Here is a 16,551-nt window from a genome sequence, read left to right on the forward strand (position 1 = left end):
CTAGTCTCCCTACTTTTGTCTTGCATCCCTTCCCTTTCTCCACACGTGTCTGTTCCTAAATTGCAACCAGAGTGATGCTTTAAAAACATAAGTCAGGGCCAGGCATTGTGGCTCACGCCTGTAATCCCAGCACTCTGGGAGGCTGAGGTGGGAGGATCGCTTGAGGTCAGGAATTTGATATCAGCCTGGGCAACGAGGTTGAGACCTTGTCTCTACTAAAAATAAACAAAACATAAGATAAGTACACACATAAGTCAGATCATGTGTCTATTTCCCTAAACCCTCTAATGGCTTCCCAACTTGAACCATAAAAATAAAAATCCTAACAATGACCAACAAGGTTCTATACCAGTGCTATCCAATGGAAAAAGGCAAGCCACATACGTGATTTAAAATTTTCTAGCAGCCATGCTGTCTAAAGTAAAAAGGAAACAAGTGAAGTTGATTTTAATGTTATTTAAACAAGTAAAGCAAAATATTATTTCAATATATCTGTGTAATAAGTTATTACTGAAATTTGTTGCAAAAATAGCAAGTCTTCAGTATCTGATGTATAGTTTATACAATTTGGATGCTAAATTTTTATTGGAAATACTTGATTCATATTTAGGTGTCATAAAGTTTATAGTTGAAAATGTAAACTCATATACCCAAGTAGTTCCAAATCATTCTTAAAAGTTTTAAAATAACTGAATCCAGTATTGGTTTTTAAATTTTAATTAAAGTTTAAAATATAAACAAAATTCACTTCCTAGCCACATTTCAAATTTCAATTGCCAAATGAGGCTAGAGGCTGGCTTACTGGACAGTGCAGCTCTTTACCATCTGGCCCCTGTTCTCTGCCTCATCTCCTGCTGCTTTCTCCTTTGCTCATTCTGCTCCAGCTATAATGGCCTCCTATTCTTTGATTATGGCAGATACTTCTCATTTTAGGGCGTTTGAATTTGCTGTTCTTTTTGCCTAAAAAAAGCTCTACCCCTAGATAGGTGCACAATCAGCTCCTTCACCTTCTTCAGGACTTCGCTCAAATGTCACCTTTTTAGACGTTCTTTCTCTTATCAACCCATTTAATATCTGTACAAATTGCCTTCTCTCCCTACCTCTTATATTTCTAGGCTGCCTTCTGAAAGAAGAGAGAAGAGGACTGGGAGGGGAGAGGTGACCTGATCTACAAGGAGCAGTGAAATATCAGAATTGTCCTATACAGATAAATGAATACATTAGACAAAAGCGTAGAGTAAGATAAGGTTGAATAAGTGATCATACCCCTTCAGCTTGCTTGCTGTCTGAGCAACTTATATGATTATTTTTGCATATACATAACAATTTCAGATACTAAGCTTCTTAAATGCAAGGCTCTGCCTTAGTGTCCTCTTATACCTTCTTTGGCATCTAGCATGTAACTTTGACCAAAAGGCAGTGTGAAATCTTCAATTGTGGGCCACCTATTGGTTAGCCTTTTGTGTTTTACATCCTTCGGTGCCTCTCTATCCTCTGTTCTTTTCAGTGCCAGCAGCTAGTATACTTGCTGATTGTTTACTTGTATTGGCTTTGCATGCCCTGTGGCAATGATTGTGACATTGATTCTTTCTTTCCTTGTCCATCCTGGTACACTCTTACTCATTTTCCAAAGCCAATTCCTGAAAGAAGCCTTCCCTGATTCCCCTGGTTTACAAATGTCCTCCTCAGTGCCGCCTTTATGTTGTATATACTATAATTCTTATATTCTAATAGGGAAATAATCATGTAAACATAGTAACAAGAGAATATGAATTCTTGAGAACAGGGACTGTGCCTTGCTTATCTTCTTTATTAAAGATAAATTTATTTTTAATGCTTTCCTCAGTGCATGTTATATTGAATGAACCAGGCACAGAGCAGCAAAAGAATTGCTATTAATGGGGGAAACTTATGTTAAGATACACATCATTGAGAGGTAAGAGATGTGGAGCTATAGACAGTAAAGGTAGAGAGAACAGTAACATCAAAATCAATCTCTGGATAAGAGGGTCTGAGGTACTTAGAACTTACTATGTCAGAAAACCAGGAAAACATGTACTCAAATGGAGTGGCAAAACTTACCTGTTTGTATTATAGTAGTGCTTTTTTTCAGTTCTTCTGTAGCTTTTGGTTGTCATATATTGTTTCTTGATATGTTCGTACAGTTATTTGTGTCCTAACTGTACATTTGAAGATCTGACAAATGGGTAAAGATCATGAGAAGCCCCATTTGTAAACCGAGGGATTGAGCAGATTATTGTTGAGAGTCCTTCTAACTCTGTGATTCTGTTATTTTGAGGAAAACATCTGTTAGCAGGTGCTTTAATGGTACCCTGGTGGGCACAAGAATTTTCACCACTTTTGCCTCTTTGCTTCCACTGTTTGTTCTTTAAAAATGAAGTACATGCTAAAAGCAAGCATTTGAGCTGGATGTAGTGGCACATACCTGTAGTCAAGTTACTTGGGAGGCTGAGATGAGAGTATTCCTTGAGCCCAGGAGTTTGAGATCGGCCTGGGCAAGACGGCATCTCTGTGTTTTTTTTTTTTTTTTTAAAGCAGGTATTTGAGTTGCCTTTGAGGATATTTTGGTAGCAAATTCAGAATATGAAAATATGTGTTGGCTGGGCACAGTGGCTCATGCCTGTAATCCCAGCACTTTGGGAGGCCAAGGCGGGCGGATCACAAGGTCAGGGGTTCGAGACCAGCCTGGCCAAAATGGTGAAACCCCATCTCTACTAAAAATACAAAAATTAGCCGGGTGTGGTGGTGCGCGCCTGTAATCCCAGCTACTCAGGAGGCTGAGGCAGGAGAATTGCTTGAACCCGAGAGGCAGAGGTTGCAAGTGAGCCAAGATCATGCTGCTGGACTCTAGCCTGGGCAACAGAGCGAGACTTCGTCTCAGGGGAGGGGGGAAGAAAATATGTGTTGACTTAGTTAACTATATTATCAGAAAACTAGAGTTTGTGTAGTTCTCCAGAGTTATTTTTGGTGGCTCAAAAGTTTTAAGCTGGCACTGTGTCTTGGTAATTAACTTTTACTGATTTGGAGTTCTGAGTAAATTGGAAAAGTTATTTCTTCCTCCCTATAAGAACTTATTGCTAACGGTGGGGGAGTATATAAAGATATTTCAGCAGGCATCAGAAAAAACAAGCAGGGGACAAAACTTTTTCTCTGGTTCTTAAATATGGATTCTTTGTTTTAAATAATATGAAGCATCGAAAATTAAATATTAAAAAAGAGTTACCCTCCAAAATAAGTATTACAAGAAATAACACAATAGAAAAACTTCACAATACAAATGAAAAGGAGGTAAGTGTCTTCCCTTTGTACTCTTTCTAATTCTACCCACCCTTATCCAGTTCAGTTGAGACAGCTTGGGTGGCCTACAGATCACTCTAATTCTTAATTGTTTTCCTTCACAGAAAGTGTGACAACTCCTTTATTTATTTTTACTTCTGCCTCCAGCAGTGAAGCTTCTCTACATTAGTCTAAGGATTTCCTCTTGTACCTAGACTACCCCTTACAGACTATTTCATGGAGTCCTCACTCTTCCCTGGCTGAGAGCTAGATTTTGTCCTTTCGTGTATACTAATTTACAGAAGTAATATTCCTATCTATTAATTATACGTACATGACACCCAGCAGTTAGTGAAGAAACTTAGCTTGCTGCTAAGTGTATATGCTAACATATTCGCCTGGGTCTTCTGTTGGCAAAACTTCTAGGGCTCGCCACAAAGGTCCCACTGTCTAGCTATGTGTTTAGTGAGAACTAGGAGTCTTCTTTCTTTTCTGTCTTACTGTTTATCTTTGTCATGAGCTTTTTTTCAGACTAATGTAATAAAGTATTTACAAAAATATACTTAATATCTTCCTGATGATTCTTCTGAGTGAACAAAGTTATGTGCTTTGTAATTACGTTGATTTTCCAAACTCTCCTGCTAGTTTTAAGACATAGTAAAATGTATACCATGGACATTCTTACTTTTGAAATTGGGCATTCTTAGAAGAAAAATATTGATCTTTGACATCTTGAACTGAACACTACAGTTTCCCATTATTTTGATACCTGAGAGAGAAAAGTCACCTGCTTAAGTATCCCATATCATGAGGAGGCAAAACTAAGTATTTCATATAAATTTTAATGCATCTACCTTAAGTTAAATTATCTAGTCACTTGATATTGTGGGTGATGCTGTGAATTTGTGATTTGCATGGCTTCAGATGTCATAATTTTTCCCCCCACTTTCTAGGAAGTAACAGCTAGCAGTCGCCACTATGTTGACAGGCTATTTGACCCTGATCCCCAGAAAGTTCTACAAGGTGTCATGTAAGTAGTATGTATTTAAGAGTCTATCAAAAAGTTGTTTGTTTTCATGTTTTAATCTGCCACATATTTTAATTTTGAAAATACAGGGTTATACCTTTTTTCTTTCATTTGGCTTCTTTCTAGAAAGACTGCTTGACATTCATGACGTTTAATATTTTACCATAAAGAATTGTCTTTTGAATAGTTGTTAACTGACATGTTTAGCTTCATTTTTTGTAGAATACTTGTTTCACATTAAAAAAATGTTTTCTTTGGAGAATGCTTTTGCTTCTTTAATATCCACAAAAGCAGGAGAATAAGATTGATGGTCTTTCATAATTGGAACGCAGTGAAAGAATAGACCAGTAGGGTTTTTTGTTTTGCTTTGTTTTGTTTTTGGTTAACTCATTCACTGTCACCAAGATTGAGTCTCCTGTTGATGTTTTAAATTTCGAATTTAGAAAGCTGTCAGAAAATTTAAACTCTTAATAACCATAATGCCTTTTTTTCTCCAAAATTTCATGTTTAATGAGAGGAAACATTTTTAAGCAACATACCAGAGGTAATTATGCTCTTAAAAAATTAAGAGAAGCAAGTAGGATAAGATTTCAGATTTATTCCCTTTCCTTTGAGTTTCAGATTATCATACTCTTAGTGCATTAGTTCTAAGGAGGAAGGTCTAGACTAAGGCTCATCATGGGGTTGGGAAATGTGAAGGATCCACAGGCCTGAACTGTGTCTATGGGAAGAAAGACACAAAAAAGGGTCAAGATACATTTGGGTAATGATGAGGGCGCCCATGAGGGAGGCCTCTTTCTTTTTCTCTAATCCCATAAGCATTGTCAGCCAAATAGTACTTTAACTTGTGCTTAGCCATGGCAAGGCTGGGATGCTTTGTTTATACAAGTTTCTTCAGACTGCAGTTCTTAAAGCCTTTCTCCCCAAAGGCACTGTAGGCTTTGGAGTTGTGAATTTATAAAGGGAGATAAAATAAAAGTGCTGTAAAACTGCTTGGCTATTCAAATTGAGCTGGAAGGGAAGGTGGGAAGCTGGTTAGGATCCACCGAGATACTTGACACTTACTTTCACGGCTTCTCAGTTTACAAAAAACGGTGGTATTTCTGGTGTTCTCATTATGTTAACTTTGCCTTTGTTCCCTTAAGTAGGAGACTTTATAATTATTTAATCACTCCTTTTTAGACTAGTTTAATTATTACCAGGAAAAATGGTTTATTAAATCCATCTATTAAATAAATCAGTTTGGGTTGTACCTACACACACAAGTTCGTCAAGGGGGCAGGTTTTACTTAACACTCTTCCTTAGACAGATACTCTCCACATATAACCAGATAGCTCCATATATAGATAATTCTAAATATTACTTAAAATTACTCAATAAATGGTTGAGAATGTTAGACTTATTAAGTGTTCAATAAATGGTATTAAAAGATGATATCACTGCTACTATGTTTAGGAGAAAGCTGTTTAGTAATAAGAATTCTGTGTGATAGACTTGTAGAGTTCTATCTGATATGAGTAGCTGATTCGAATGTTGTCACTTTGAGAAATTTTTTACTTACCAAAGAACACTAGTTTCTCAAAAATTGATAAAATACCAAATGATAAAAGTGGGAAAGATAGAATTATGACAAAGCAGCTAAAATGTAGTTTGATAGCCTTAGTGTCTTTTGAAAAACTACCAGTTTGAGACCTAATTAGCTGTCAGCTAGACATAAAGAAATGTTTGTGTGAAGGAATGGTAGAGTAGAAAGAGCATGGGCTTTGGAGTTGGACCATAGTGGGTTGAATTCTTAATTCTGACATTTTCTGTTATGGTCCCTTTCTAGTGGTGTGCTTGGACAAGTTTTGTAATTTCATTGAGCCTCAATTTCATTATCTGTAAAGATAACACTGCCCATATTGCCAGGTTGATGTGAGAATTAAATCAGAATTACAAAATTCAATGTCTGATACGTTGTGGATCAATTGGCACTTAAGTGGTTAGTTGTTATTAGCCCCAATTTAAAACAACTTAAAAAAAAGATAATTCTCCTCAAAGAAGAGAAAGGGGGAAAAAAACAGAGGAGACAGTTCAAACTAAAGTAGAAGAGAGAGAGGGACTATAAAATTCCTAACTCAGACAAGAGAATGTGAGTGATAACATTCTAGTAAACGTGATTGCTACTTAAAATACTAAAATCTGTTTATAGTTTAAAGGGGACAGATCACCCAACATTTTTTTTTCTTTATCTCAGAGTAGTACTGATCTTATGGAGATAGTGTAGTGTGATTTGATAAAGCTCCCTTTTCTCCAGATAGAAATATTTATTCTTTCTGACTTCTTTCTTAAACTTTGTTACTGTCTGAAAATTAATTGTACATGGTCAAGAGAATGAAAAGTGGATTACTTTCAACATTATCTGTCTTTAAGTAATCTTTTTTTTTTTTTTTTTTTTGTGACGGAGTTTCACTCTTGTTGCCCAGGCTGCAGTGCAATGGCGCGATCTCGGCTCACCGCAACCTCCACCTCCCGGGTTCAAGTGATTCTCCTGCCTCAGCCTCCTGAGTAGCAGGGATTACAGGCACCTACCACCATGCTCGGCTAATTTTGTATTTTCAGTAGAGACGAGGTTTGTCCATGTTGGTCAGGCTGGTCTCGAACTCCCGACCTCAGGTGATCCACCTCTTGGCCTCCCAAAGTGCTGGGATTACAGGCGTGAGCCACCACGCCTGGCCTAAGTAATCTTGTTTAATACAATGTGTATAGAAAAAGGGAATGAAAATGGTATTTAGGAAAAGAGGTTGACCAATTTTTTGATTTTTATACACCTCACAGTCATCATTAAGTCACCATTAAGTCATCATTAAGAGACCATTACTAGACCAAAATAGGTAGGTAGAAAGATGGCCACAGAGTATAAACAACCAAAGGTAGCCTATTAATTTTAGGGAAGGAAAAGGTAGAGGCCGAAATAGCATTAAATCCAAAATATTTAATTGAAAGGACATAAAATAATTGACAAAAATTGTAGCTTTGACTACAAGCCAACCAGAGTTTTATCATTTTTCTGGCTCTTTCAAGTTTGATTTTTCTCAATAAATGTTGTGAACATATACGAGGCATGGTGGAAGGCACGTGTAGTTAACAGTTGCTTGGGAGGCTGAGGCAGGAAGATTGCTGGAGCCTAGGAGTTCAAATCCTGCCTGGGCAACACAGTGAGACTCTATCTTGAAGACAAATAAGATTGTGAACGTGTGTAACATACTAGCAGGAAAAGCAAAATCAAATTAAAGATGAATAATGATTCTTCATCATAGTCTACAACTAATCTACTAGCTGAGTTAGAGCTGTAGATCTACCCATAAATATGGGGAACTTTGTAGATAGCTCACATCACAGTGAACCATTTTACCTAGTCAGTGAGTATGCCTTGTTGAAAGATAACATTAAGCATCAGAACTGCTTAATTTTCAATTGTTGAAGAATGCAGAGTTATCTAGAGATAAATTTGTTAGTAGCACAATAGTTAGCATAAACTTGAATGGTCCTGTTGTGTAAAAGGTTTGAATACAAAATCAGGTCCTTTTCTCTAAAAGAGCAAAATTTCATGTGCATAACTGAATAGATGATCATTAAGTAGGGAGTAAGATACGAGCCGAAAGAAGAGGGAAGTCACTGTGTAGGTCATAAAGCGTAGCCTTCGCAACTACAACAGAAGCAGGTATGTCAGTTAAACTACCCTGCATTGCAAATTCTGAGCTTCCTGTAATATGGAGATCTGCATGTGACTTAAAACATTGCAGGACCTTTTTTGGTGAAGTTATTATAGTATTGGTTCAACCAAGTTAAATCTCATACTTGAAGAAGAAGAAGAACTCTTCATATGATTTTGTAAATCATGAGTGAAAGCTACTTAAACACTGTTTTGTTTTCTTAACATAACAAAATTAGAGCACTTGATCTGGTTTTCATGTTAGTGAATTTCAATGAAAAGATTAACAGAGGCCAGGCATGGTGACTCATGCCTGTAATCCCAGTACTGTGGAGAGACCAAGGTGGGCGGATCCCTTGAACCCAGGAGTTCCAGCTTGGACAACATGGTGAAACCCATCTCTACAAAAATAAAAATTAGCCAGGCGTGGTGGTACGTGCCTGTAGTCCCCACTACTTGGGAGGCCGAGGTAGAAGGATCCCTTGAGCCCAGGAGGTGGAGGTTGCAGTGAGCCGAGATTATGCCACTGCACTCCAGCCTGCGTCACAGAGTTGTTTTTGTTTTGTTTTGTTTAAAAAAAAAAAAGTTTAGCAGATATCCCTACATGGCGCTTTGTTGATATTGCTATGTTGAAAAGCAAAAGATGATATAAGCCAACGTAGCTAGCTTTGTAGTTTCAGAGTTTAATAGAATTAGAAAGCTTGACTAGACCTCTGGTGAATTCAGTCAGGCACTTGTGGATGCTGCAGAATCATGTGATTTTTTTTCCCCCCCCACCAAGAATCCACTTCTAAAGTGTCTTCTGAAGCATTTTAATGTACTGATGATATGAGTTTATTTTTGGTAATGATTAATTCTCTTAGCTCCAGGAAATTTTGTATCTCTGGTTTCAGTAGAATGTAGACAGGTTCCATTTTCTTGCATGAGCTAAAGATAAGAGTTCCCATAAAATGAAGCCTTTGGGTTTTGAGAACTTTTAAGTTAAAGGGTTAAGTTTTAGAATAATTGAAAATAAGTATTCCAAAAAAATCATTAAAAAAATTTCTTCTCCTAATACATTTAATCAGTTTTTTTGTTTTGTTTTGAGATGGAGTCTCGCTCTGTCACCCAGGCTGGAGTGAAGCAGCGTGATCTCAACTCACTGCAACCTCTGCTTCCTGGGTTCAAGCAATTCTGCCTCAGCTTCCTGAGTAGCTGGGATTATAGGTGCCTGCCACCATGCACAGCTAATTTTTGTATTTTTAGTAGAGACAGGGTTTTGCCCTGTTAGCCAGGCTGGGCTGTTCTCGAACTCCTGACCTCAAGTGATCCTCCCACCTTGGCCTCTCAAAGTGTTGGGATTACTGTGCCCCGTCTTAATCAGTTATTTTTGAGGGTTATGGGTAAACATACACAAAGGTGACCTTAATACCAAATGTGATAGAGTGATCTGCATCTTATTTAAAACTATATATTCTGAGAGAATTTGGTCAGAGAATTCGATAGGCAGGATTATCCAGGGATGATTAAATCAAATTGGCATGGTCTTTACTTGCAGACAGATAAGCTGTTTGTATACATATGTCTATGTGATACTAACTTTGAACATCAAGACTATATATTTGCGTGCATATGTGTATATATCTTTTCTTTTCTTTTTTTCTTTTTTTTTTGAGGTGGAGTCTCACTCTGTTGCCCAGGCTGGAGTGCAATGGCGTGGTCTGGGCTCACTGCAACCTCTGCCTCCCAGGTTCAAGTGATTCTCCTGCCTCAGCCTCCCAAGTAGCTGGGACTACAGGCACAAGCCACCATGCCCGGCTAATTTTTTGTATTTTTAGTAGAGATGGGGTTTCACCATGTTAACCAGGATGGTCTCGATCTCCTGATCTCGTGATCCACCCGCCTCGGCCTCCCAAAGTGCTGGGATTACAAGCATGAGCCACCGTGTCCAGCATAATTATCTTTTCAAATGTATAAAGCTCTTAACTGCATGCTGCCATATTGTTCCATACTGTTCTAACACATTTTTTATGTTCCTTGGAATGATTAAATATATTTAAAGTGTTAATATCTACCAAAATATTTTGGTAGATTTTACTCTTCATTTTTAGAGAATGTAAGGTGATTTGTAATCATACATTGATAAAACAGTTAAATACATTAAATATCCTAATTTCGGAGCCAGTATTTAATTTTCAAAATTATGTATTCACTTGTCATTAAGGAACCATAAAATGCTATGGAAAGAAAATTAAATATTTACAGTAAACTTTTCATGGTTTATTTATTTATTTATTTATTTAATTTATTTATTGTTTTTTTTGAGACAGAGTCTTACTCTGTCATCCAGGCTGGAGTGCAGTGATGCAATCTCGGCTCACTGCAACCTCCGCCTCCCAGGTTCAAGCAATTCTCCTGCCTCAGCCTCCCGAGTAGCTGGGATTACAGCTACTGTAATTACAGCTACTGCATGCCACCATGCCCAGCTAATTTTTTTTTTTTTTTTTTTTTTTTAAGTAGAGATGGGGTTTCATTATGTTGGTCAGGCTGGTCTTGAACTCCTGACCTTGTGATCCGCCTGCCTCGGACTTCCGAAGTGCTGCTTTTCATGGTTTTATACAAATCAGAACTGTATCTGAAACTACATATATTCCAAAAATCTACATCACAGAGTAATTTGTTTATAAGAATGAACTAAATTAAAGTCAATTCTGTTTTTTCAGTTTATACATGTAGTTGATATTCAGTAAATGCCCAAGTTGATTTGAGCTGAATTTTGCTGTAAGTTTTCCAACTGCCTCTTGAATCAAAGCCTTATGTTAAAAATAACTTTAGTTTGAATAATAGATCATCATTAGCTAATTCTTAAAATTGGCAATTCAATAATGACAGTGGAATTCATTGTCATATAACTTTAGTTGGAATATGAATATACCTCATTCCTTAACCATGCATGATAACAGAAAGGTTATCATACTTGGATGTCTGGATATTACATTCTCCAAAAAATGATAATTACAATTACAGGGACAGAGCATTGTGTATGTTTGTGATTCTCACAGTCCAAATAATGTAATTTGTTTACCATGTTGCCCTTATTCTAGTTACCCACAGATATGTGTTTTTTTCTTATTTTACAAATGAATGTTTTATAAACAGTGAGTTTTCATAAGTAGATCAAACTTTATACTCAGATTGTAGTTTTCAGTATCCAGTGTAGTTTTTGGCTACTTCATACTAATTAGACCAGAAATACATATAGAGTATTCCAGATATGAAGCAGAAAAGAGCTGCTTCAGGTACGTGAAATACTGGTTCAAAATAAATAGATATATAGTCATGCTCTACACAATGATGTTTCGGTTAAAGACAGTTAAAGTCAGTGACCCTGTAAGAATATAATACTGTATTTTTGTATTTCAATAGGTTTAGCTACACATTACCTACCATTGTGTTACAGTTGCCTACGTTATTCAGTACAGTAACATGCTGTACATGTTTGCAGCCTACAAGCAATAAACTATACCATATAGTCTAAGTGTGTAGTAGGCTATACCATCTAGTTGGTGTAAGTACACTCTATGATGTTCACACAAGGACAAAGTTGCCTAATGATGCATTTCTCAGAACATATCCTCGTCGTCAAATAATGTGTCCTCGTCGTTAAGCGAAGCATGACTGTAATTGATTTTTTAGCTTGGGTCTCCAGTCTTCAATACTTTTAAAGATAATTTTGTTTTTAGGTGATATTAGGCTTTCAGTTAAAATGTATGCTATTTTTGACCGTTTAGAAATAAATATATTCATACTTGATTGACTGAAATGGTTTCTCCAGCAGGTCTAGATCCTTTTTTTTTTTTTTTCTTTTTCTGTTATTTTAATAGCAACATATAGTGCTTTTTCTCTTGGTTTTCATCACGTTTATAATGCTCTAATTTAGACATATGCTGTGGTAGGCACTGTACATTTTAATATTCAAGCCCTTTTTCTTTGCCACACTAAAAATCTCTTTCAGAGCAAAGAAAGTAAAGTAGAAAGTTTAACCTCTGTGTAAATGTGGGAGCTTATCAAGTCCATTTATTAGCATGCAAATTTAAGATTCTAGCCAGATTTTGGCTGAAAATCTTTCTCAACAAATGCATGTTTGTAACATCTTAATATTGACTTCTTTTCTCCCACTCCCCAAAAGTGGGATATCCCCAAGGCTTACTTATTCTTATCTCACCTCAAAGATAATTCAGTGTGTACAAAGTCAAAAATCAATCCTTGTCTTCTCTCTAAGCTTTCTGTTGTTTCCTGCACCCATGTGCCCAGACATGAAGTAGTCACTCGACATGTCACATATCACATTTTTGTACCTATTAAATCATCTTGTTAACTGCTTCCTCAAAATGACCTTTGTATTAATGATTCCTTTGGCTGCTCCACTAATCAGTTTTGTATAACCAGATACCTAGATGGATTGATTAATTCCTTCAACAAATATTTATTGAGTGCCTGCCTAGTACCAAGCATTGTGCTAGTATGGGGGTATATAAGGGTGAATAATGTAGTCAGTGCTCTGGAGGGTCCAAAAGTCTAATGAAATAGTCAAATAACTAAAGAGACCATCCATGATAGTTTACCTAATGAATGCTATGTTAAAGATAAGCATAGGGGTCTGGAGATCACAAGGAGGGGCATCAGCCACTTAGTTGTCCCTCTTAACTAATATTATAAGCATTCCGTTTCACATTCAGCTTATTTTCCTTAGTCACTGCTTCCTTCATGCCCCTTCTGTGATCAAAAATATGATTGCTCCTTAATCCATCTCCCTTTAGTTTGTCTCATCTCCCTATCACTTTCCTAACTTTATGTTCCATGCCACCCTAAAGCGAACTTGTTTTTCAGTTCAGGCTCCTTGTATTGCCCCAGGAACATGCCATTTTCATTTCCAATATGGTCTTGTATGAACAATTTCTCCTTTTGTCCTCCCATCTGCTTATCCAAGTCCTGACCATTGTCTAAGGTTTATCTTAGTTCTTAACCATTGCCTCAAAACCTTTTAAGCTTATTGAGCATCTACTTTTCTTTACCTTATAAACATTCAGTTTTTAATTTAGTACTGACTTACATTGATAGTGTTATTTTTGCCACTCCACGGATATTGTGAACTCCTCAGACCAGGCATCCCATTGTGTGATACTTTCGTATACTTCATAGAGGCTAGCACAATGCTGAGCTCAAAAACTAGTTGTTGAATTTCAGTAAAAGTAAGTAGAGCATTTTTCCCAACATTAAAAGTTAGTGGGCATGAGATGACATTCTTTTGGTCTACTGGGAAAAGGGTATCTGACTAAAAGTTAGAAACACTTTTATTTTACATAAAAATGTAACATTAAAACACAGAAGGAAAAAGAAAATGAATTTACTGAATTCATTTGTCTTTTCCATTGGTTCGTTGTCAATGTCTGATGTCCTGGCCATAATGGAAAAAACAGTTGGCATAAAAGACATGGGTTGAGACTGGCTCTGTCATTTAATATTGGGTTCTGAAAAAAGCCCAATCCTGAGTTGTAGCCTTCTCTCTGTAAAATGGAGTTAATATTACTCTAGATTATGATGAAGATGAAATTAAGTAGTGGATATGGAATGCTTTGTAAATTGGAAAGTAATGTAGAAATCTTGGATAGTGTTGTTGTGTTCCCATCTTGGATGATAGCTGTGAGTTTGCATTTTACAAAAATAATGGATATCTAGAATCACTATAAATAATGATCTACTGACAGTAACTGCTTTGATATTTCCAGGTCAGATTGGCTTTCTTGCCTCTCAAGAGGAGATAGACTTTTACTCTAACAAAGTGATGACCTGGGGGTTTCAGGGCATGCTTCCTGGAGGAAGTGACATTCAGACCTGAAGGATGAGTAAAGCTAGTCAGGGGAAAGTATGAGGGAGGGGATAAGGAGATGACGGAGAAAGAATAACTACACTCTGGGAACTGAAAGAAGCTTCATCTAGATGGCTGAATGTTGTCATCTGAAATTGATTGCTTAATCCTGTTAATCCTTTTGATTTTAATTCTTCATGGAAGTGATCTATTAACATTCCTTTATAGCAACAATTGAATAGAATTTATTAACATCTTTTTTTCCTTATCTAGCACAGGTATATTTACTTGTGTTCTCTTTAGTTGGCATTTCCTCTATTGCCATCAGTTACCTCCTTCATGTCCTTTTTGTAAACTATTACGAGAATTAGAAAATTGGTGTTGGACAGGTTTTTGTTTGCTCTTGTCTGTAAAAACATGGCATGGTTTGAGATGTTTGGAATGGGTTCATTTGGTAATGTTAGGGACCACTCATTTCTGCTTAAGAAGAATGGAGAGGAAAAACTGGGGAAATATTAGGGTTGGGAGTTCTGGAATAGAAAGCATTCAGAATGGCACTTAGCCTACACAGACTCTAAGTAGGTAGGGGTTGGATAAATGAATGTACTACATTAGTATAGGCAGAACACATTAAGAGCAAGGAAGACAATGAAAGTGAACAACAAGCTGGTAGGTTAAGGTCCATATGCTGATGATTAGGAACTAAAGCCTCTAAAGAAAACAGGCATCCATGAGGATGCGGGAGCTTAGAAATCTCTTACTAACTTTAACTTTGCTAATCGATCCTTTGATATCATATAGTTTTATATTCATGTATCAGAACTTGCTAACAACCTCAGTAAACTTCATTCAGTTCAGTCCCATGAACAACAACAAAAAAATTGCTACTTATTTCTTGTAAACCATATAGAAGATCTGAGGGATACTTTACAGAGGGATAGGTCAGGCCTGGAAAAAAAGCCCTACCCTCAGGCACTGAGCTAATGGAAGAAAGACCAGGCATTTTCAGTATTTGGCTTGACTTGTAAAAATGCCATTCAGAAACTTGTAGGGAAAATCTGCTTTTAGCACATCACTAGTTGTTGCAGTATTTTTCTGCAATAATCAAAAAAGGCAATTGAAGACAAGGGTTAATCGTTACCAGGTTCTTTAATGCCAGTAAATGTGATTGGTGTTAGAAATGTATGCTGACTATAACATTTATTTGTTGATTTTTTTTTTCTTTCTTTTTTTTTTTTTTGAGATGGAGTCTCGTTCTGTCGCCCTGACTGGGGTGCAGTGGCGCGATCTCTGCTCACTGCAACCTCCACCTCCCCAGCTGAAGTGATCCTCCTACCTTAGCCCCCCAGGTAGCTGGGACCACAAGTGCGTGCCACCACACCTGGCTAATTTTTGTATTATTTGTAGAGATGGAGTTTCGCCATGTTGTTCAGTCTGATCTTGAACTCCTGAGTTCAAGCAATCTGCCTGCCTAGGCCTCCCAAAGAGCTGGGATTACAGGTGTGAGTCACCACGCCCGGCCGGGGAAGTATTTTTTAAACATTTTATTAGTAGTACTGGGTTTATTTTGAGCTATTTATTTTTTCTCTACATTTCCTTTTGAACCAACCACAAATTTGTGAGCCAAGTGATCAGTGGTAGAGGTTCTCTTATTGTGGAATAGAGTTTTGCTCCTGGTGAAGTATAGAGCTCTGTATAGCTAGAATAAAAAATACTGTGAATATCCGAGAAATGTAAAAGATTCTTTGTTATTTTTTAAATCTCCTTAAGAGATAACTGGCTGCTTAAGCAAAAATAGTAACAATGTATTATGTTGTTTCTAAGCAATTTAAAAATATTGTATAAGCAATTTAAAAATATTGGGAAAATGGAAATACATATGCAAGGCTCTTAAAATACATGTGCAATGGGCTAATATCACTTGAAGACTGTGATAAATTAAAAGATGCATTGGAAAATAACAAAGGAGTACAGTTAGTAAGACAATAAAGCAGATAAAATGGAATTATAAGAAATAATATATAAAGAAGTAAAAAAAAGTGAACAAAGTGTGATCATTGAAACAAGGAGTTAATGTTCTGTGGGCTGTTTTTTTTGTTGTTGTTGTTGTTTGTTTAACTCACTCCCTACTCCTAGAGCTGAGTGTGAGGGTGGCCTGTATTCCTTTGTATCCAAAGGATTGGTAGGTACCCTTTCTAGAAGAACTCAATTCTGTACTGGAAGTCTTTTGCCAGTACTCAGGATATCTCTCACTTTCTACAATACTTGCCCGTTTTACAGCCCCCACGTTCACTCTGCACCTATCTCTATCCCTTCATTAGTACTTTAGGTGAAAAAAGGTTAGTGCTTTTACTTTGTCAAATCTAAGATATTGCATAATGAAGTAGAATGATCTTTGATTTTTCTTCAGTGCTGTCTCAACATACTTTATTTTTTCTTCCCCTTAATTCAGAGACATGAAAAATGCTGTAATTGGAAACAACAAGCAGAAAGCCAATCTCATTGTTTTAGGAGCTGTTCCAAGGTATGTTTGCTGTCTCACCCCTTTCTTGCCATTCATACTAGTTTCTGATGTATTTCTTACTCTCAATTATAGAACCCATTTTTTCCTGTATTGTCTATCTAATTCTTAAAATAAATCCTATTTTTAAAAATAAGTGTAAGTATTTAAACTATCTTTAAGG

The 16,551-nt window shown here is 36.8% G+C and overlaps 1 protein-coding gene across 7 annotated transcripts in view; it reads left to right on the forward strand.

Annotated features, from left to right (window-relative positions):
• ARMC8 (armadillo repeat containing 8) overlaps nt 1-16,551 on the forward strand; it is a 110,923-nt gene that overhangs the window by 18,207 nt on the left and 76,165 nt on the right. For 5 of the 7 annotated variants that reach the window (XM_019024061.4, XM_031009291.3, XM_055383417.2 and 2 more), the window contains 2 exons: nt 4,251-4,327; nt 16,320-16,391. In XM_019024061.4, coding sequence (XP_018879606.1) covers nt 4,251-4,327; nt 16,320-16,391 — 149 coding nt within the window. The remainder of the gene's footprint in view (nt 1-4,250; nt 4,328-16,319; nt 16,392-16,551) is intronic. The other 2 variants (XM_031009290.3, XM_063704240.1) reach the window with 1 other exon arrangement.

This window comes from Gorilla gorilla, chromosome 2, assembly GCF_029281585.2.
Source record: "Gorilla gorilla gorilla isolate KB3781 chromosome 2, NHGRI_mGorGor1-v2.1_pri, whole genome shotgun sequence".
NCBI classification, from domain to species: domain Eukaryota; kingdom Metazoa; phylum Chordata; class Mammalia; order Primates; family Hominidae; genus Gorilla; species Gorilla gorilla.